The sequence below is a fragment of the Patagioenas fasciata genome, chromosome 16 (assembly GCF_037038585.1).
Source record: "Patagioenas fasciata isolate bPatFas1 chromosome 16, bPatFas1.hap1, whole genome shotgun sequence".
In the NCBI taxonomy this organism is placed as follows: Eukaryota; Metazoa; Chordata; class Aves; order Columbiformes; family Columbidae; genus Patagioenas; species Patagioenas fasciata.
The window spans coordinates 10,241,807-10,263,373 of record NC_092535.1 but is presented as its reverse complement, the minus strand read 5'-3'; the positions used below and the strand labels follow the sequence as shown (position 1 = coordinate 10,263,373).

General features: G+C 52.5%; 1 protein-coding gene across 2 annotated transcripts in view; it reads right to left on the bottom strand.

Annotated features, from left to right (window-relative positions):
* LOC136108180 (fer-1-like protein 4) overlaps nt 1-21,567 on the bottom strand; it is a 39,213-nt gene that overhangs the window by 8,368 nt on the left and 9,278 nt on the right. For both annotated transcript variants that reach the window (XM_065849792.2, XM_071815641.1), the window contains 25 exons: nt 20,654-20,840; nt 20,130-20,494; nt 19,418-19,526; nt 18,613-18,811; nt 17,761-17,881; nt 17,124-17,224; nt 16,472-16,559; nt 14,874-14,990; nt 13,347-13,499; nt 12,922-13,105; nt 12,285-12,409; nt 11,754-11,888; nt 10,440-10,613; nt 9,699-9,815; nt 9,230-9,391; nt 8,754-8,913; nt 7,610-7,713; nt 7,116-7,247; nt 6,459-6,507; nt 5,250-5,356; nt 4,795-4,926; nt 3,960-4,070; nt 3,402-3,529; nt 2,727-2,897; nt 1,804-1,958 (listed from right to left, as the gene is read on the bottom strand). In XM_065849792.2, the coding sequence (XP_065705864.2) occupies nt 1,804-1,958; nt 2,727-2,897; nt 3,402-3,529; nt 3,960-4,070; nt 4,795-4,926; nt 5,250-5,356; nt 6,459-6,507; nt 7,116-7,247; nt 7,610-7,713; nt 8,754-8,913; nt 9,230-9,391; nt 9,699-9,815; nt 10,440-10,613; nt 11,754-11,888; nt 12,285-12,409; nt 12,922-13,105; nt 13,347-13,499; nt 14,874-14,990; nt 16,472-16,559; nt 17,124-17,224; nt 17,761-17,881; nt 18,613-18,811; nt 19,418-19,526; nt 20,130-20,494; nt 20,654-20,840 (3,586 nt within the window). The remainder of the gene's footprint in view (nt 1-1,803; nt 1,959-2,726; nt 2,898-3,401; nt 3,530-3,959; nt 4,071-4,794; nt 4,927-5,249; nt 5,357-6,458; nt 6,508-7,115; nt 7,248-7,609; nt 7,714-8,753; nt 8,914-9,229; nt 9,392-9,698; nt 9,816-10,439; nt 10,614-11,753; nt 11,889-12,284; nt 12,410-12,921; nt 13,106-13,346; nt 13,500-14,873; nt 14,991-16,471; nt 16,560-17,123; nt 17,225-17,760; nt 17,882-18,612; nt 18,812-19,417; nt 19,527-20,129; nt 20,495-20,653; nt 20,841-21,567) is intronic.

The following is a 21,567-nucleotide window of genomic DNA, read 5'->3' as shown; positions in this document are numbered from 1 at the left end:
TAGCAGTTCAAGACCAAATCCTGCTGGTGGGGAGAAAAGCAGGAGCCAACAGGTGAGGACACAATGACCCACCCACGCCTGGGTTTATGGAGAGCATCTGCACTGTGGAGATCGGTCTGAGACCAAAACCACCCCAAGCAGTCCCAAACACTGCAGAGATTCACAGGGCAACCAGTCACTAGTGGGGTTCCACAGGGATCCATCTTAGGGCCAGCACTCTGCAATGTCTTCATAAATGACTTAGACACAGGACTTGAGGGAATACTAAGTAAGTTTGCTGATGACACTACATTTGGAGGAGCTGTTGACACTGTGGAGGACAGAGAGGCCCTGCAGAGGGATCTGGACAAATTGGAGAACTGGGTAATCACCAACCGCATGACGTTCAACAAGGGCAAGTGAAGCACTGGAACAGGGTACCCAGAGAGGTGTCACAGCCCCAAGCCTGACAGTGTTCAAGAGACTGGACAACATCCTCAGACACACAGTATGAACTGTGGGATGTCCTGTGCAGGGACAGGAGTTGGACTCCATGATCCTTGTGGATCACAACTCAGGACTTTCTATGATTCTCACTGCAGCCACGTTTGAACCAGAGCCAGCTCTCAGAGAACACCAGGAGAGCACCTCGCTTCTCCCTTTCCAGCTACTCAGTGAGCTGAGAAAAGGGGAGAAGGGCTTCTGGAGGCTCCTTGCCCTCTCCTGAGCAGGATTTCTTTCCCCGTCATGACCTAACCCATTGAAGCCTGCAGAAAGCTGAGGAACAGCAGCACTGAAAGGAGCAGAAAGTAAAACTGGCCATACACACACAGGGCAGGTGAGGCAGAGGGAGCATCTTTCCTTCAGACTACACAGCATTGCCTTGCAGCACTCAGCCATCCACAAGCAACCCACATCTGCTCCATCTCCTCCAGGTTGGATTCAACTGCAGAGGTGCTGGCCACTGGAGGGATGTGCATAGCGGGGACAGGCCAGTGCTCAGGGAAGGTCTCCATCACTGCTGGCGGAGGGCATGAAACCTTGCTGTGTTCTTGGACATTCATGGTCCTGGCTCGGGGTTTGCAATGCCAGTGAGAAAAACAGCAAAGGAAAAACAGAGGCTGCCCACAAGGAGGAAATCAACAGCAGTGAGGAGCACTGGGGAGTCACCCAGGGCACGCAAAGCCATCGGAAGCAGAGAGCATCCCTGAAGGACAAAGCCAGCTATAAACTGGAAAAGAGACTGAAGAGGTCTCCTCACATTTCCCATCCCCCCAAAAAACCCCAAAACAAACAACACCCCCCACACACCACAACAAACAAACAAAACTAAAACAAAACAAACAAACAAAAACCCCAAAACAAACAAAAACAAACAAAAAACCATGAGAAAAAAAGGAGGTGTGTATCTTGCTGGTGGTGGTCACAAGCAGATGGAGGTCCAGCTTTGTGCCAGTGTCAGCCACCAGAACAAGCTACACCTTCTCTGGCTGCACAAGCCATCAACCCCCCAGGCACATCCCTGCCCTACAAGTGGATTTACTTTGCTCCACCCACTGCCTGGGAAGCCGCTTTGGGATCTAACAGCCTGGATAACATCTTCCCCCAGTACAACACTGTCACCCACTGAAACCGGGCCACTGAGCACCAAGGATGGTCCCCATGGTGACACAGAAAGCTGAGTTGTGCAGGGCACAGGGTGGGACACTTCAGGACAGAGAGGCTGGTGGGCTCCCAGCCCTCTCACCATCTCACCAGCACGGGCACTGCTGACAACAGGCAGCTGTTTAAAGGAGAGGTCATTGTTCTCCGAGCACTCTGTACCTTCAGGAAAAGCCTCTGGAGGGACCTTGAATATTTTACTGTCCACTTTGACCTCCTCCCGTCTGTACTCTGCTGCAGGGAGTGAGTTTTTCTTGCATAAGCTATCCAAGATCTGTGTGGGCTTGAAAGCATCTCGCCACATGTTGTAGCCATTTCTGCATGGAAGAGAGAACATGGAGAACATCTTCACCTTAGACACACCAGGTTTTTCTCCTAGGCTGTGAAATGCCCTGCCCTCTCTACAGCACAGGCTATGCCACCTCAGATTTTCACTGAGAAAACCACAGGCACACAAAACCTTAATGAATGAAGAGCTTAACAAGATCTCCTCCAGAAAAGGGAGGCAGGATTGTGCCCCACAGGCCATTAACTTCAGAGCAGCAACAGGAGCATTTCCAGCTGCAGCTTGTAAGTAGGAGAGAGGTTTTATCAATGCTGGGGCACAGCCAGTTCTCCAGCAGTGGGGTAAGAGAAGAAAAGCTTACAGAAAACTGGCCGAAGACACCAGAGAATCCATACTGAATGAGGCCAAAGGAAAACAGACGTCATGAGTTTTGCTGCTGACTTAATTGGCTACTGCCAGAGAAACCACTCTACTTTCTAAAAGAGGTCTAAATCACATCTATGTCAAGCGAGAGCTTTTCTCACAGAACACCAATATGAAAGGATTAAAGAATTTTTTTGCTACCGCACACAAAATACGCTAGTCCTCAGTAGGAATTAGAGCTGCCACAGGAAGCTGGGAGGAGTCTAAAGGAGATGAAGTTATCCGTGTAACCTATAGTGAATCTGTGGGGCACCTGCTCCGAGGATTCTGTGGACCCAAGCTCCACCCAGCAAAACTGGAGGTGTTCTGTTACCCACCCGAACGGCATGCGGGAAGAATGCATCTCATGGCCCTCATGAGCCACACCAGTACCTACATGTCGTACTGAGAAGCCACTCCGCAGTTGGCCCTGTGCTTGCTGTAGAATCGATTCTCCAAGTCAATCTTGGTTTCCCCAATCAGATCATCAGACCCAACCAAATCATGGTCAAATATGGCCACAGTGAGTTCTGATTCCATGGGAAAGGAGACTGTCAGCTCCACAACTCTGGACCGAAGCAGACAGGGAGAGTGCAATTAGCAAAGAGGATGGAAATTAAACACATGCTCTGCTTTAGTCATCCTACACATTTAAGAACTGTATTTGACAACTCAAAAGACCTCTGATAGAGTTTTGTTCTCCAGTAGTTTGGCATGTGCACTTTTCAGTGCGTGCAGTTTTCAGTGAGTGTGTTCAAACAAAGTAGTTACTTTTCCAGGAATGTATGCCCTTGGACAGAGGCCCTGGAGCCAGGGGAACAGCTCTCCAGTGCTCTGTCGCTCCTTGGCTTGCTACTTTGGTAAATCAAGCCCTTGGGAGTGCTTCCCTCCTAACCCAAAACACTTCTGGCTCCTGTGTCAGCCAGAGGCAAGAGATGTGCCTGGGACCTTGTGTTACAGCACAAGATCCTCCAGCAGAAAGGAGCAGAAGATTGCACGTGCTGGGCCACAGCCTCGGCCCCAGATTTGTGCTATTCCTATTAAACCTGCTGGATGAAAACTTCCTGCATACTCTCCGAACACAGGATTGAGCTGCTTTGGGATGTATCGCTCCTTTGTGTCCTTCTGCTCCTGCCCCACAGTCACCACCACGTAGGGGTCTGCCTTGCCGTTGGGGTCTGCTGGAGACAGGTTCGTAGCCTGGAACACACAAGGGGTACAGCCATAGGTTGGCCGCAGAGAGCCACTGGCACAAGGGACACCGTGCAGGCCTGCGAATGCCCAAGCCCACTGGGCAGGTCCCTCCAGCGGCTGCCTCGGCGGTGAAACAGGCACTTGTGCCCACGCAAATCCCCACTCAACGAGCCACCGATGTCCCCAGCTCTCAGCACACCTGCAGATGGGGATCCAAGAAACACTTAACTGGATTTTTAGCACCTTCTGAAGCTACAAAGCATAGAAGGCTCCCCATGGACAAGAGGTAGCTGACCTCCACTGGGCTGGCAGAGCCTTCAAACCAGTGCCGAGCTTTTCACAAGTGTCACTGCTCATATTCACTGAGTGGGGAACGGCAGGAGGTCCGTAGGAAGGGACAGACCTCCAAGCACTGCCACCAACACCAGAGACTTACCTTAACGATGTAAACTCTTACAAGAACCTTGATAGGTCTGTTCCTTGGAATGCCTTGGGAGACCTTGGGCTCCGTGCTGGCTTCCTCAGTGGGGTAGACGTAGAAGGAGCCCTGCAGAAAAGACATTGCAAGTAACAACTAGATACAAAAGAGAATTTCTCATATGGGGTTGGACCCCCCAAGACCAGCTTCACCTGCCAACTGGAAAATCAGAGCCATTGCCCGACACAGACCTCAGACACCCTGTGCCCCGGGGGACAATCCTTTCCAAAGGCAGCATCATGACACATGGCCCAGGTGGCTGGCAAGTTGGGCTGCAGGCTGTCAGACCTCTGCCAGTGCCACACGTTCTGAGCATCTCTAGGCACTTTGGACTGCCAAACGCAGGGAGCACCAAAGGTTTTCTAGGGACCTCTTTAAATCGGCTTCTGTAGCTGATATTTCAGACTCTTCAAGAGCTCCTGGGTGGGAGAATGATGCTTCTTTTAAAGAAGTTTTACTAATTTTAAAACCAGTGAAGCTCACTGATTCTTACTGGCATATCAAACATACCATAAGGCCCCAACCAGAATAAAAGTCCTTTATGCTTCATGCTCTCTCCTTACAAGAGCTAAAAAAAAATATAAATCTGGTGCATTTATCAACAAAAGAATACAGCACACAATTGCTTCAACAGGCACCACCAGCACCCTGCCATGCTGCAAGTGGCCTCACATTACCTGGCACACAGGTGCAGTCTCAAAGGCTTTGCTGGTGTCAGCACGCCCCAAGATACAGGTTGTCCTGTGGATTTTCTTCCACACACAGCACAAACATCATTCAAAAGATACGGTACCTTGTACTTGCCCAGAAAATGTTCATCCTCCTTTCCATCTTCATCCTCATTTGCTTTGCCACGATGAAGGGGGAAAATACACAACCAATCTTCAAAATTATCAAACTCATTTTCCAGCTCAGAGTTGTAGATCTAAAATAAGTAGAAAGTAATCTGGGGCCTTTTCCTGCCAGGAGAGTCAGATGGATCATCCTTTCCCTGCTTCAACTATGCCACCTGGTCCTGCCTTACGCCTGCATAGCTCAGCTCAGGCTGTTACTGTTTTCCCACCCTCAGATGTGCACGCACACCCCAGCCAGGCTCCAGGGTATCACCAGCTGTTTCAAAGCCCAGTAATGATGCGGGCGCAGCGCACACTGCAGTTTCTCCTACCGGTCTGACCTCCAATGCAGGTAGGTGAGGAGAACATGGACAAAGGGCTGGGGTTGAAAGAGATCTGTCAGACCAGTAATCACCTGAAGGGTGGCAATGAGCTTCCTCTTGGGTCGAGGAGGTTCAGCTTCAATTACTGCCTCATCTTCTGCTTCCATGTCAATGGAAGATGCATTTAAATTCCCTCCATCTAGAAATGGCAATAGGGGGTTAGGAAACACTCTGATTTCTCCCATCATCTCAAGCGTCTGTCCAGAAAATGACCCCAGCAACACCTCTCACTTTCACCCAGGGCTTTGACCCATGTCAGGGTAACTGGAGCTATTGCTGTCTGTCATAGGTGTTCTGCAGCACCTCAGGTGTCCCAGTAAGGCATGGCTGGACCTGGTGGGACACAAATCAGCGCAGACTTGCTGCCTGCATGGCCACTGTTTAGGGAGCAAGTGGGCAGAGACCAAATGCAGGAGGTGGCTGAAGCAGCTCACAGGTGCTCCCAGAGAAGGCACAAGTGGGAGTTAACCCTCTTTGGGTGGATGTTTATCTGATGGACTGCTGGTTTGGGTGGATGTCTAACTGAAGCATCACTGCCACTTTGGGCATCAGCAGCTTTGCCTGGAGAGAGCACAGCGAGATCTTTCTCTGGGCCACCAGCAACCCAAGGGTGCATCCTTGCCCCATTTCCCAAAGACCCCAGATCCCTTGAGCACTAATGCCATGCAGGAACCCTCCAGTCCTCTCCTAAATAGGATTTACATCATTTCCGTACTTACTCATTGCTAGGCGAGTCACTGCTTACACGTCAGCAAATGTGACCCTGCAGCTCTAACACTGTTCTCAGACAATCTGTTTGTTATTACAGTCTTGCTGTCACCTTGGAGTGAATCCTGTAGCCAGGTGAGTATCCCGCATGCACAGAGTCATGTCCAGCTCCTGGACTGTGTTCCGTCTCCGCCGTCCTCTATCTAAACCCAGCCTTTGCTTCCTGCTCTCACCCTGACAATTCCATGATCCTTGCAGATGATTTTTCCAGAGGTTTTTGCTCACTCAGGAAGGCTCTTGCTTCAACACAATCGTCCAAACTTTTCTGAGGCAAGTTTGGTGTTTTCAACTTGAAATAGCCTTTGTTAGCCCTTGCTAATGTTTTGGAGCTCTTTGTTCCCTTTTGTGTTGTTTTTTCTGAATGTTGCGGAGCCATTGTCTGCTCAGACCCCATTCCCATGAGCCAGGTGCTCTCTGGGATGGTGTAAGTCCTGGCTCTCCCCCAGAAGAGCTGGGTATTGCTAAGGACTCACCTGTGTCATTCAACTCATCATTCTCAGCATCCTCCTCATCACTGCGTGTCTGAAACACACAAACAGTCATCTCACATCCCTGAGAGCAAAGGCTTCTCCATCCAAGCACAGGACACTGTCAAAGCTTTCCTGCCAGCAGGGTCAGTAATGCCCAGCCTGAGCTCATCTAGCATTAACATAACTGGAGGAAGGTATCTGATGAATGTCTTGATGACATTTTCTCCTCCCCAGATCTTCCTGCTGGATTTTTGATTGGGATTTAAGGGACATGAGAAAAGAAAGAAATGTGGGCAGCCTTGCTCCCGAAGCATATCCCAGGAACACAGCCAGGACAGAGAGTAAACAGCATGAAAATCCCTGCATGGCAGCTAAAATCATCAATGTCACATTTTCAGGAGTGCCTCAACAAAAGGTCAATGGGATTCTCAAAACCACTTGGGCACGTAGCCTCAGGATGGTTCAGCCTCAATGCCTGCTGAAACCAGCCTACTCGGTGGATGCTTGATACCTGGCTACCTTAAGTGTGCTTGACACGCATGATCCCACTGCAGATCCATGCCAGGAGGTCTCCTATGACACTCAGTGCTGCTGAAAGCATCTCCCTCAAGCCAGTGCAGCCACTTCTACCCTCTGCTGCCAGCTGTCACAAAAGATTACCTGGTTATACAGCTCCTTCAGGGACTCATAGTACTTGGACCACCAATCCAGTTCTTCCAGCTCTGGTTTTTCTTCTTCATATTCATCCTCCTTCTTTACAAGTTTGTTGATAGGAATTTTCTTCAAAGGAGCCTTAAAATAACAGAGAAAAGGGTTCAGAGGGAGGAAGCAACCAGCCAGGACACCCATGCACCCAACTCTAGTGCCCTGTGAGCCACTGACAGAGGCTCAGCTTTCAGGCAGAGCACAGGAGGTGCAAAACTACCTGTCGCCCCAGGTTTGTGTTTGCTGCAAAGGCAGCAGTTCGCAATGCACAAGGCAGCGCAGCTCCTCCCTGTGCCAGTGAACAGGCAGGAGAGAGGAGCGTTTGGGTCTGGAGCAAAAACTGTTGGTTGAAACCTAACTCTGAACTTCTGAACTTCATTTCTAGTTTGTAACCTTCAGTTTGGCTTTCCAAATGTCAAAATTTGCTGGGCCAAAACCACATCACTCACCTTCACAAGACTTAGGGGGTGAGTGCTGGTACCTGGGTCACCGGCTGCTGGGCCAATGTTCACCACAGTCTGAGAGGGGAGATGCTGGGATGAGACTTTCCGAGCTGAGATGAAGAGAAAGAGCTTCATGGTTCTATGCATTTATGTCTTGTCCACTGATTCCTACTCTTTGACCAGTTGTTATTCCACAGGAAAACCCTCCCTGTTACCTCACTATGGTGTGGTTGTTTTTAAAGCTTTTAAAAGCAGACCCTGAGAAAATATTATTGGAAAACCAAGTACAGTGCTGAGACTGGCCACCATCATCAACATGCTTGTTGCTGACTCCCAGGAATTCAGATTTATGAGAGAAATGACCACAGATTGATCAGTCCTTAGCTTCTTCTACTTCATGTCATATTTATTTACACACATCTGGATCAGGAGCTCTGGCTATTGCTATCACAGAGCTATTTAGTGAATCTGTTACTCAGCGATCACAGACCCATCAATGTGAGAGAAATGTGAACCTTTCAGTCCTTGGTCCTAGTGGACCAGCTCCCTAAAGCCTGATGGAGGTGTCACCGCAGACAGCCCTCCAGCCCAGCTACACAGGGGTTGAAACAGGCGAGTACAATAGTCCTTCCCAGGGTAAACATCTAGACACAAACTTTCCACAGGGATAAGTTACTGTCTTATACACAGCCTCAGCTAAAAGTGCTGCTGGACTAAGATGTCTCCATGAGCCATTCTCCCTCCTCTAGTTTCTACAAATATAAGGCAAACCGTGCAAGGGAAAGAGACCCCAGGGAGATGCCACATCCACAGATGAACTGTCCTGCTGGTGTGGTGGGGAGGCAAATGATTAGCTAACCTTGCAGAAAACAGTTTTAAATTGCCCTTTGCCACCCAAAAAGAGAGATGCCAGCCCTTACACAGCACTCCATCACTTTGTTGCTGCTGCTGCTTCCCGAATACTAGTCTGGAGCCAGAATCGCAACTTGGTCCAACCCCGACCTGCCCCACTCTGGACTTTTGCTGGGCACCTTATGGCTCTGGGGAGAGGATTTTTCTGCCTGGCTGGGAGGGAGTGGAAGGGCCAGGGACCTCTGCCACTGGCAGAACCTGCCTGCTGCCTCCATGGGAACCTCACCAAGCAGCTCACCTTTGGGCACATCTTCTGGTTCCTCCTCCAGCTCTCTGGGAGAGAACTTCATCACATCGGACACAACATGGGTACCCACCAGCACCGTGCGCCCAAACGCGCGCTTCTCCACCACAAAGATGCTGAGGGGAGGGTGCAGGTACACCTGCTCTGGGAGCTCCTGAAAAAGAACCGTGCAGGGGTTCAGAGGAGCAAGGGCAATACTCATGGCAGCCCCACCACAGACAGCAAGGTCTGATGGTGTCTTTCAGCTGAGCCCAAAAACCAAAGCCTTGCAGTGACAGGCAATGGCTAGGACTGCTCTTGGTGGGGAGTTTCACAAAGGCTTTCATCCGCACCTAAACCACATGGCCATGGGATAGCAAAAGTCTGGGGGCATCGCCTCTCCTGAGACCTTGGCCCTTGCAGACAGGCAGTGCCAGGCACAGGATGGCCATGGTGCACCGTGGCATGGCAAGACCCCCCTTCCCACTCACCACGTCCATGTATTTGACCAGCTCGGTGAAGTTGGGGTTCTCTTTGTAGGCCATGATCACCTCCGACTCCACCTTCTTGCCAGCACATTCAATGATCACCTGGGGCTGATCCACCTCAAACAAGTTCACCCGCTTCAGGTCCCGCAGGCCCCAGAATAGGATCTGAAACACAACACAAAGCCGCTGGGCGGCTTGAGACACACGAGCCATGGCACGGCCACGCCGCTGGCCACTGCGCCTGGTGCTGCCACCCCCTTCACCCGCAGGACTCAGACCCCAGGAGAGGCATGAGGCCACTCTCCCAACCCAGCCACCCAGCAGCTCTGGCTGGTAAACTGCTGAGACGGTTTATCCCTCATGTCAAGCACATCCATTTGTACCATCTGCTCAGGTCACATTTGAGCTCCAGACCCAACTCCCTGCCCTCTGCGCAGGCCACCCATGCCATTACCCGCAGCAGGCAGCGCACCTCTATGCGAAACTCCTTCAGCACCGGGCGGATGCCCTCAGGGATGATGAACCGTCCAGCACGGGGGTCTCCCAGGTAGCCGAGCTCCTTGGGCTCCACATCCTCAGGCACTGATGGCTGCAGAGGTGAAGCCAGGGCACACCAAGCAGTGAAAGCCATTTCCACCCCACACCATGTCCCTCTGCCCCCCCAGCCTGTGCTCGCAGGCTCTGTCCCTGCAGCTGAAAGCCAGATGTGGCTTTCAACAGGGTGGTCCTATGCAGCCAGCTCCTCACCACGCAGCTCTCCCCTGTGGGAAAGCAAGACGTGAGGTTCCAGCCACCTGCATGATAAAGAAAGATCAGTACTAAAATGACCATCCGGACGGTGAAAGAAGAAATAATAGATAACAGCAACTAGTCAAAATATGAATGAGTGAGTCAGAATGCTGCCCACAAGATACACATGGGAACGTGACTGAAAACAGTCACGAGTGTGGTGTGTTTGGGCTAACATTTTTTGAAAAAACATCCTGTCTAACCTCTTAGTCCAGGTCCATATCTGTAAATCTATGAATTGAGAACTGTTAATAAAATTCAGCTCAGCCTGGCTCAGCTCTGCTCAGCTTTGCCTGGTCCTGCTCTCGCTACTAACAAGAACTCTGTGCCTGTATGTCTCTGTCTGCATCTGTTTGAATCGTTCCTCATCGCCACACTCCCCCGAGAGCTGGCAGCCCTGTGCAGCTTTCTACAAGCCCGTTACCTCCAAGTAGCCGCTGTAATCCAGCTCAATCAGCTCAAAAGCGGCAATGAGCTCTCCGGCTGCTTTGGTGCCTTTGTAGAAATCGAAGAACTGCAGGGCAGGTGTGGTGTACGGCTCGTCCACCAGCTTCACCTGCGGGACGGCAAAGGCCTGGCCAAGGAACTCGGGGGAGCCCTGTGGGAAAGAGGGGATGGGTCAAAGATCCCTGTGTTTTCTCACCACCTCAGAGAAAAGATCACCACTAATTTCAGCCAATCTGGGACACCACAACACTGTGCTGCTTTGATTTTCTCTGCTCTGCCCAGAGCTAGGAGCAGATGAGACACATCTGCAGCAGCCCCTCTGAACTCCCAGTCCAGCTTCATGCAGAACTGGGCAAACGGCCTGGGACCACGCACCAGAGGACATCAGAGCTGGATCAGGTTGTGAGTCTCCTCCAGCCAGGGTTTGAACGCCTCTGAGGATGGAGACCCCACAAGCTCCCTGAGCTCCAGGCCCAGCATTTGAACTCCCCCTAGGTGAAAACTGCTCCCTAAAATCAAGTTGGATTTTTTTCTTGTTCCAACTTTTGTCCGTTGCCTGTCACCCTGCCCTGGGTACCTCCAAGAGAAGCCTGACACTACGTTTTCTACTCTCTCCCATCAGGCAGCTGCAGGCAGCAAGAAGACAGTGCCTCAGCCTCACCTTCTTCAGGCCAAATATACCCAGCTCTCCATCTCTCTTCACTCTGTGCAACCATCTTGGTCGCCAGTGTCTGTCTTGTACTGCGACCCATGACATGGGCCCAGGAAAGCTGCTGAGCTACACAGGAGGCAAGTTGCACCATCTCACAATAACAAAGAGGATCCAGAAGAGGAGTGTGACTTTGAAGTACTAATGAGAGAACAGGGAGTGAGGAAGGATGGAAAATGACACTTGGGGACAGAGGGGAAGGAACAGACCTAAGAGCTACATCATCTGGCTACATCATACATCCCCTGGCTACAGGCACTCGTGCAACATGAGCCTGCCGAGGAAGCGGGCCACAGTGCTTCTCCAAAGAGAGATCCCAGATCCACCCCCAAGGACTTGCCAGGCCCTGGCTCAGGGCACCTCTGAGCCATTCGCACGCTGCAGCCAGCGGCTTCACCCCAGCTCGCAGCAGGAGTCTGCAGAAAGTTACAACCTCAGCCACAGCCCCCAGGACCCATTGCCACCGGTGGACCAGAATCAAACTGAGTCATGGAAACCAAACAGAGATGTGGCTCCTAAGTGCCCACTCGCAGCACCCACGCAGAGCTCCTCTGCCTTTCCCGCCCTGGAAATGACACTTACAAATTTATTGTGGCTGAAAAGGTTGATTATAATGATGGGGGTCTCTGTTTTCAGCTCTTCTTTTTTCCCATCAATAATGAGCTGATCAAACAGAAGTAGCTCATTCCACATGGGGCTCAGTGTCTCCTCCAGCACCTGCAGAAGAGACAGGAGCTCTGAACATACCACAGCCAGTGGAAACAAAACCCTATGCATCTTGCAAAGAGAGTGAGGAAGTGTGGGCTGATTCCCTCTCCCATGCAGCCACACACAGCTGGCACCTGGCAGGAAGGGAGATGGTTAAAGTGTGAAATCAGCACTTGGGGCCAACTAGCACATGCCAATCAACCTTTGAGGCCATGCTCAACGACGTACACATTTTGTCAAGTGTTCCCTGAACCACCCAGAGCACAAAAACACCTCGTGCCTGGAGTTACCAGATTTCCAGGAGGACCATCACAGCCCTGGCCTTCAACATGTCAGTGAAGACATGATGAATTTTACCTCCCCAAGTTCCCAAGATGGCAGAGGAAAGAGTTTAAGTGGTCTCACCCTGGTAGATTGGCAATGAGTTGAAAACACCACTTTCGCAAATGGATCTGAAAGGCCATTGTCATCTGCAGGGAGGATCCCTCGAGCCTGATATAGGTGGGCTCGGAGCTGGAAATAGCTGAAATCTGGTAAGAAAAAGAGGAGAAAGGTCCAGGTTCCCTGGTCCAACCCTGCAGGAGGTCAAAAAATGCATGAAGAGGGTCAGCCTGCTAGGAGTGGGCACATGCTGCAAGGAACAGGGACACTTCTAGAGCACTCACTATGGTTCTCAGAAGGCCAGCACATCTCAAAAGGTTTGGCCAAGCAAGACCAGCTCAGCAGGCTCCTCAGACACCTCTGGCAAGGACATGACACCTGAAATGCGCTGTGAGCATCTGCTGTGCGGGAGCACCACCAGGCTCATGCCCACCACCAGTTCAGTGCCTATGGAGTACCCGTCCCACCTGCTCCAGCTGTGAGTGTGCAAACCTGTCCTCACAAGAGCAAACTGGACCTGCCTGTCCCAGCCATGCCATGGAGATGCCATGGAGATGATAGGTCAGGCCTTGCTCCTCAGACACTGACCAGGGGCAGGACCTCTCACCCCTCTGCTCTCCTGCTCACGGTTAAGCCATGGAAAACCAGCATCTGCACTCACCATCCCTGCTGAGCCGGCTGGGAGGGCTGTGTGCAGAGAGCTGGGCAATCTCCTGTCCACTCTCAGAGAGGTACTTGAACTCCTCAGGCAGCTCCGTCAAACAGTTCTTTGCATATTTGGTCACCCCAAGCCACATGTAGACTTCCAGTTTGGCAAAGATCTCCCCAGTGTGTAAGCCAGGGACCTGAAAGCACAGGAGGTTCAACGTGTTTCCCATCCCAGCAATGCTCCCTTCAGACCAAGATGACCACCCTCAGCCAGTGACCGACTGGAGAGCACAGGAGCCAGAGCACCACGCTGGCAGAGCAAAGGGTAGTGGTACAAGAGCCGTGCTTCCTTGTGAACCCCAGAATTCTGGAAGGAGGGCTGGAAGCAAACAGAGAAGCAGCGTGAAGCAAGAGCACACTGTTCTGGTATAAACCTACCTTCATAAAGACAGTCTGGATCTTTGCACAGTCCTTGCCTCTCTCCTCTTCAACTACCGAGTAGAGGATGTTCTGTGCAGGAATTCTTGCGTATGCCACACGCCGGTTGTTGCTGAGCATCCAGATGAGGACATCGGGCAGGGTGCACTGGGGCTGGAGGGAAGGAAGAGAGGAACGTCACAGCAGAGGGACAGCACGTATCTCGTCCTTCCTCCACTGACACAGTGTGAGCTTCGTCTCCTGGCAGGAGGGACTGCTGGCTGTACAGTGCTTCAGAGGTCCAGAGGCAAATGAAGGGCCTGACGTTGGGCACATGCTCTGAAAGTCTCAGCTCTGCAATATGGTTCTGCAGGTTTCTTGGAGTTACATGCAATTCTCCTTGTTTTTCTTGGCAAACACCTGCAGGATGCACTCAACCCCATGCCATGCTGGGGAGAGGGACCCCCCACAAGCCTGGATAAGTGACATTTTACTAACACCTATGACAGGAGCCTGAATGCTGATCCATGGAAAGGACCCACGTCAGCTTGCATCCCAGCAACAGGAGTTCCGAGGCGTAAAGCTGTAGTTTGGGTTGAGAGCAGGACTCACAATAAAGCAAATGCACAGATGGAAGCAGTGACTTCTTTTAAACTCTAACCTCAGTTCTCTTCCCTGTCTCCCTGCTATTAGTGTTTGCACTCGCCCTTGGTACTTGTACTTGCAATTTTTCAGTACACAAGTCATTGAAGCAATTTATTACTCACCCAAACTAAGACCACCAGCCTCCAAGCAGGGACTAAATGTATGTGCAGAGCTGACTCTACAGAGAGCAACATTCCCACCCGATCGCAGGGGTTTCTCTCTGTCGGGATCAGCTGCAGGCCTGAAAGCCTGGAGCTCAAGGGCAGCTTCTCTTCCTGGTGGTGTGAGGGCTGACATCTTCATGCTAAAGCCTACCCCCACATAGCTAAAGGTGTGATAATGATTTGACTTCACTTAGTGGAAGACTTCTCCAAACTGCAACAACATGTGTCCACCTGACTCCAGCAAACATTGCGTTCTGGTTTACACTGCACAAATGCCCTGATTTTCCAGAGTCACTTAAAACAGAGCCAGTGAAACTGAAAGTGGAGAGTCTCTGCTGTGGATGAGCTTATTTCAATGCAAGTTTGAATTTTCAGAAGGTGTCCAGAGTCAGTCCCTGGTGGGAGTAGGGGCAGCACAGACAAGGCTGTTTTCTCGGGCCGGCACGGCCCTGGCTGGCTGGGAGGGCTGGGTGTCCTGGAGCTGCCCCAGCTCTGCCCCCAGCCCGCCGCTGAGCCGCTGGGACCTCTGCTCTGACACCAACAGCCCTGCAAAGCCCCATCCCTCTGAGAGCCATCACACGAAATATGGTGATTTCCAGCAGCTGGAACTTGGGATTTTACGCAGCGAAGGAAGACAGCAGAGGAAAAGCTCCAACTCCAGCGAGCAAGAGCACCGGCAGCCCAGTGCCCTTGTCTTGCCCCTGCCCTCTCCTGCTCAGAAACAAGGTTCCCCCTGTACCTCTTGGGCCATGAAGCGCAGCTTTGCCAGGACCTTCCTTGTCTCCTTAACTTTCTCTTTGACGCTGGCTCGAGTCAGCCGCCGCTTCAGGCGCAGCCCCTGCTTCGCACACAGGATCTGAACAGAGAGCACGACTGTCAGGCGCCTGGCCGTGACCCAGCAGGCCACGCTGCTGCCCCCGCGGGGGCTCTGCCAGGAACCATCCGTGTGCTGACCATGTCCACCCTGCCCCATCGCACCCTGACCCCCACCACAGCTCACCCCAAGCTGCTGCAAGCAAACCTCCATGAACCTGTCACGTTCATTCAATGAAGGGTTCCAAGAACTGGAGCCTCCAGTAACTCACTGGCTCTGCTGATACCAGCCAGTAGCAGAAGTCCATGAACTTTTGCATAGAATCACAGACTCATTTTTGTTGGAAGAGACCCTCAAGCTCATCGAGTTCAACTGTTAACCCAGCCCTGGCATAACCCCATGTCCCTGAGAACCTCATCTCCATCAGTTCAACCCCTCCAGGGATGGTGACTCCACCACTGCCCTGGGCAGCCTGTTCCAATGCCCCACAGCCCTTCCTGGGAAGAAATTTTTCCTAATATCCAATCTGAACCTCCCCTGGCGCAACTTGAGGCCATTTCCTCTCATCCTATCACTTGTTACTTCGGGGCAGAAAGGCGTATAGGGAATAAACATTTCAGAAGCCGGAGGTCTAAGGCTCCAGATAGCGCCTGGGGGAGACTTTGCACAAGGAGCAACTTGGAGCCACAGAAGATGTAGGAAACTGGAAGATGGGGCTGGGATTTTATGTCCATTAGTTGATAGTGTACACAGTCTCTGAGGAGAGGCTTTGTCACGAACCAGAACTAATAATGAAATCCTGAAAGAATTCAGGATGCAAACCCAGTACAGACTGGCAAGGCCAGAAAACCCATGCCCTGGGCTGGTTCTCTCTTTCAGAGGGTCTCAGACTGAGCAAAGAGCCTTCACCATAGCTCAGGTGACCACGTGTGGGAAGGCAGAGGGAAGGGAGCTGGGACCCAGACATGCCTAAATTTTGTTTCCTGCTGCTGTCATTGCATTTTGGTCAGCCCTTCAAAGCTTTGTAGTCTGATGGGGACCACGATTATAACTGTGCTGTGCTGGAGGGTATGTAGCTGCTCTCATTCAGCCTTGTCTGCAGGATTAGGAGCGCTCAGATGTTGCCTCCCAGGGACAGGCAGAGGGATGGCTGTTGTAGATCTGCTGGGTGGGTGTGCAGCCTATGGGCTGAGTCTCCATGGACAGCAGGTGTCAGTGAGCTCCCCCAGCAGCCTGCTGAGCAGCAACACGCATGTGCTCAGCCACATGTGCCCCACAGGAGAGAAAGAATGGCATCAGGGCACAGCATCTGCATAAACGTGGAGGCAGCCATGAGCAGTCCCTGTCTCTGTTCCCTCTGCTGGAAGCTGTATTGCTCTGAGCAGAAGTGGGAAATGTTGCAGTGAAAGCCTGTGAGTGACACCATGAGTCTTAGCCCCATGTTTCCTTCTCAGCATCAGCTCCAGAAGCATCCCCCAGAGCAGAGATCACATGGGCTCCCACCACCAAGCCCTACAGCTTACGATGTTGCGCATTAGGTATTTGGTCCGACATCTGTCAAGGTTGTTCGGATGTGCCATGGTTTTTCTCTCTGCACTGAGTGAATATTGCCTGCAAAGAGAAAAGCAGCACAGGCTCTGCATCCCTGCACCCCACAGGCAGAGCACAGCTCCCAACAGGGGCACGAGCTCCAGATCCCTGGTACTAATCCAGGTGCATCAGAAACCCCCCTCTCTACAATTTCTCTTCTGCAAGCTCTTTGATTTAGAAGGTACACTGGGGTTTGCTCAGTGCCTGAGGCTCCCTCTCTACTGTCCCCAACACAAGGATGTGGACTGAAGTGCATATGGGACCCACCAGGCAGTCCCAGTGACTGAAACACCTATCTCTTGTCTGTGTGACTGAAGAGAGCGAAGGAGATGTCCTAACATTTAGGAAACACCCAGGAGTCCAGGAACATCGAGGCTGCAGTCTGTGACCCCTGTGCTTCCCAGGACTGGGGTCTCCCCTCTGAGGTTGAGGAGCTACAAGTTTCATTCCCCAGGTTTTCCTGAGTTCCTTCTGCTCATCCACCTCAACTGCATGAGAGACCAGGCTGCACACAGCCCGGGCAGGACATGAGACAACCTGCTAACCTGAAAACAAGAAACCTTAGGAAATCAGGGACATGCTAACCTGCATCCAGCTACAAATTCCTCCAGCACCTCTCTGAGCCGCTCTTCTGCTTTAGCCTTTGGCCTTCTCATGAGCTTCTCCACATCATCCAGCCCCTGCTCCTGTGGGGAAAGCACAACAATGAGAGACCTTGTGAAGCGTTGCAAGGATGTGTTTGTCACAAATGTCTTGTGCCCTTCTGCGAAGCTGGGCATCATGTCACCGCTGTGCTGCCAGGCACAACCTTCACACTGGTTGTTACAACACCTCATGTCTCAGTCCTTGAGCAGTCACTGAAACACACTGGCAAGCTCTGCTTTCAGATTTCTAAGCCCAAAAGGGAAAGATGAGGTCCTGGGAAGAGGCTGCACCCCCCTGATGACAGCCATGCAGCTCAGGACTGGCAGCAGAGGAGCTTTTTGTCACAGATGCCATGTCACTCCCACCTCTGGACTGAAGCAGAGCACGGGCAGCGGCTCTGCCCTCCTGCCCTACCCCACATGTCTGAAGGGCAGGTAGGACTGAGCCTGCGAGATACAAAGACTCACATGGGGTTGTGAGGATGTTTAAGGAAACATCTCACAGAACAACCACGTGTGCCTTAAGTAAAGCAAACCAGGAGGGGCTGTGCTGCGGACAGACACTCCAAACACGCTACCAGGCGCTCTGCCAGCTTGACAATCCAGTTGGAAATGCAGAGTCTCCAGGTGTGATCCTCCCAGTAGCTCCACACGTACAGGCAGGGTTTCTCATGTGTCATGGGCAGGCAGCTGTATGACCTAAGGGCAGGAGGCACAGGAGGTCACGGCTGCTGTTTGCAGAAAGCACGTGCCATGTCACAACGCAGCGCTCGTGCTCCCAGCTCACAGAGAACCAGCTGGTTTGGGCCCTGCACCACAGACATGGGCGCAAGCTGCTGGACCTGCCCTTTGCCATCCCAAACCAGCACGTGGTTTCTGGCAGGGGGAGCAGCACACTCCCAGATGAATGAGGCTGATGGGAGCATGGGATGCTACGACATTTCTCACTGCTATGGGACTGAGTAGTGTCAGACACAGGACTCACAACACAAACACCAAGACATTGCCAAGCCTGTGGGACAAATCTGGCAGAGGCAGAGCAAACATATCATCAGAAGAGCTCATGTCTATGTTTCTCCTGCCCACCATAGGATGGCATGTGCCAGAGTACTCGTCTCCTTCCTCCCCACTGGAATTAAGCTCTTAGGATGCTGCTTACTAACCAGAAAAGGGAATCCTGTCATGGATGGGTCACAGTTTACCTGGGACCCTGTTCTTGGCTACCTGCACACATCAAGCAGACACATAGGGCTCCTAGGGCTAAAGGGCAATGGCAGCCAGCCAGGCCACAGCAAGCTGCAGGGCTGCAAAGAGCAGAAACACCTGCACAGGAGCCACATTGCTGAGCAGACCTCTAATAGCATCTGGAACAACCACCTGGGAAGCTGAAGCAGGGCCAGGGCAGGTGGGAAAGAAGGACAAAGACTCACTTGTCATACTCCATGGGCTCTGTTCTCTGGCTTTTTGTCACCGACTTGTTAAGTGCTGCTGAAGCTGGGGCCAGGACTTCAACATCCAGCTCACTGTCCGAACCAGGGTCCAGCAAAGGCTGCTTTTCTTCTTTCACTTCTCCCTTTTCTACTTTTCCCTGTACTTTGGTCACAGCCTCTTCAGCTTTGCCATAGTTTCCTTTAAGTTAAGCATTAAACAAGCTTGCTGCCTTGCAAAATCAGAATGCAATCATTCTGCCAAGCCAAGCACATGGGCATGCACTGCTTTCAGAATCAGCAGCTCAGTGGCATCCAACCATCAGAGCCTCACATGGACAACCAGGAGGTCTGAGAGGGAGCCGGGGAATTGCAAGGAAGTGCTTGTGTTCTGCCTTTAAGACCCACCAGCTCCAGCAATGGCTGCAAACTGCTATCTACACCCCTACACTGGGGTCAGCCGCAGTCACCCAGGAAGACTGGTCAGCATCAAACTTTCTTGCTCCCAAACCCTTCTATACCTTCTCACCCCACTTCCCAGGAGAGCTTCAACCACTCTCCCCAAACAGGCAGTTCAGACAAATACTGCAAATCTCCAGTCCCATAGGAGAGCATCTGGTCTGTTAATGTAATTAAAGTACCATGTGCACTCCCTGGTTTCATCACTCATCCTTCCTGAGCTCCTGTTTTGGTGGCACAAGCTGTGCAAGAGCTGGCACCTTAGGACCGCAGTGCTGACTTGGGCTGACAGAGGGAGATGCGCACTGTTCCCACAATTCTTGGACATGACGCCCATGGGAATACGCACCTATGGAGACTTCAAAGCTGACAGGCTTGGAGCTGAGAGAAGAGTCCATCATAGTGGCTTCAAAGAAGGTGACGAAGAGGAGGAATTCCTCCTTCCTCCCCAATGCATTCTAAGCAAGGAGACAGAAATCAGCCCAAGACCCTCAGCAGAAATTTGGAGAGCACCAGAGCATGGCCACTGCCTGCCAGCCCTCCCAAGGGACATCAGTGGGATGCTACTGAGGTCACCACCACTGGGCTGCCAGATGTGGGACAAGTTTTCATGGAAATCCAAGGGGGCTGATGCAGGCCCATGGTTTTGGCTGATGCCTGTGTGAAGCCACTGAGCAGGTTTGTAGGCTGAGGGATGGCTACTGGATCAACACAGCTCTGTTTGCCTGCCTTTCCCAGGCCAAAGGGAGACCCGGAGCCAGCAAACAGCTCCCTGGCTCCCGGGGAGAAAAGGTACATGCTGAGAGGCAGCTGTGCCCTGAGAACGACACCCACATCAGGGTCCTCCCAGCACCATGAAGGCAGCACATGTGTGGATGCTCCAGTATTACTGTGGGTGGCAGTTCTGGGGCTTTGAGTGTGGCCTCCACCCTTGCAGAGGCTCAGGGAGCCCTGGGTGGCCCAGCAACGGGCCGGCTGGTTTGCTCCAACACTGTTACACCAGCAAGTGATCCCACCACCCCTTCCCCTGAGGCCTGTGTGTTGGCCACAGCAGGACTCACCTCAGGGAGTGGATGAAGCTCTTCCACCTCCACAGTGACCTCCCCGGGTTGCTCAGCCTCCTGAGAGCCCCCAGCCTCCTCCTCTCCCTGCAGCTGGCTCAGGTGTTTGGCTTTCTCCTTGGATTTCTTACTTTTCTTCTTCAGCTTCAATTTGCTCAGGGCACCCTTTGTCTTGTCCCCAAGCTTCCTCTCAGCCACGCTGGGGCTACTGAAGATCTCCACCACGATGGCCATGAGTATGCGCCCGCGGTAGAAGATCCCCTCACCCATGCCCTCATTGAGGTCCTTGTGGATGTCCCGCAGCGTCGAGTTCTGCGGGGAGCCATACAGGTTCACCCAGGCTGGGCCAAATGTGGGGTTAAAGCCTGTGGTGACAGGGACAGGGGTTAATTGCACCACAGGCTGCCGGTGCAGAAACCCTCACGCAGGACACAGGGATGTGGCACGTCCTTCGGCCACTCTGCTCCTACCCACAGGAGACCCCCACGGCACAGGGGCGCCGCGGGCAGCCAGGCCAGGCTCACCATTCCTGCCAGCGTCTGAGATCTGCTGCAGGTCAATGTAGTGTGTAGCGAGGGCAACATCCCCAACATTGGCATCATCCAGCACCTGGACTTTTATCTTCCTGGCCAGAGGTGGGAACATCTCAATGAAGCTGATCTGCTCATTCCATTCAGGCTCAGTAGTGTTGGTCTCCACTGAGGTTTCCCCCTGAGAAGGAGAAGGTGTGAAAGCCACACAGTCACAGCCAGTGGCCAGAGCAAGGGAAAAGCCTTTCCGGGAATAGCACATTCTCCTGTCCCGCCTGCAGACGGTGCTGAGCACACTCCAGAGGCCACAGTGTCCCTGCTCCTGCCCCCTCCCAGCAATTGCTCTCTGTGCTTCATCAATGGGTCTGTCCCAAGGCCCTGGTTGTGTCCGGCACAGCCAAGGCAAACACTGGAAGCAAGCAGGCAGCACCACCAGACCCAGAGGTGTCACAGGGTCCCCTGGGAACACCCCCAGGCTGCCCAGGGACTGATTCTCATCTTAATCGATATTGTAGGACCAGAAATCCGGGCCTTGGGTGCAAGAAAAGGGCCATGAGCTCAGCAAACTCTCCCGGGGTGTCAGGCTGAGTCCAGGTTGCCTTCTGCTCCAGGATTTACTTGACCCTCTCCTTATGCTTTGGGATATGAAATCTCTGCCTGCACAGCCGGTGGCTCAGCCAGTACTGTGCTCAGGGCTGGGGCTGTCCCTGTGGAGCGCTTTGCAGAGACAAAAGTCCCATAAAAGCCTTCTCATCCAGACACCATGCATCCACGGCCACACCGCTCAGGCCACTGCCAAAGACAGCAAGACTTGGGCTGTCCCAGCCTGTCTCTGGTGGGATTGCTGTGTCCCACGGAGGCTCCCGGCAGCACCAGCCCAGCACGTGCTGCTGCACAGCCAAGAGAGG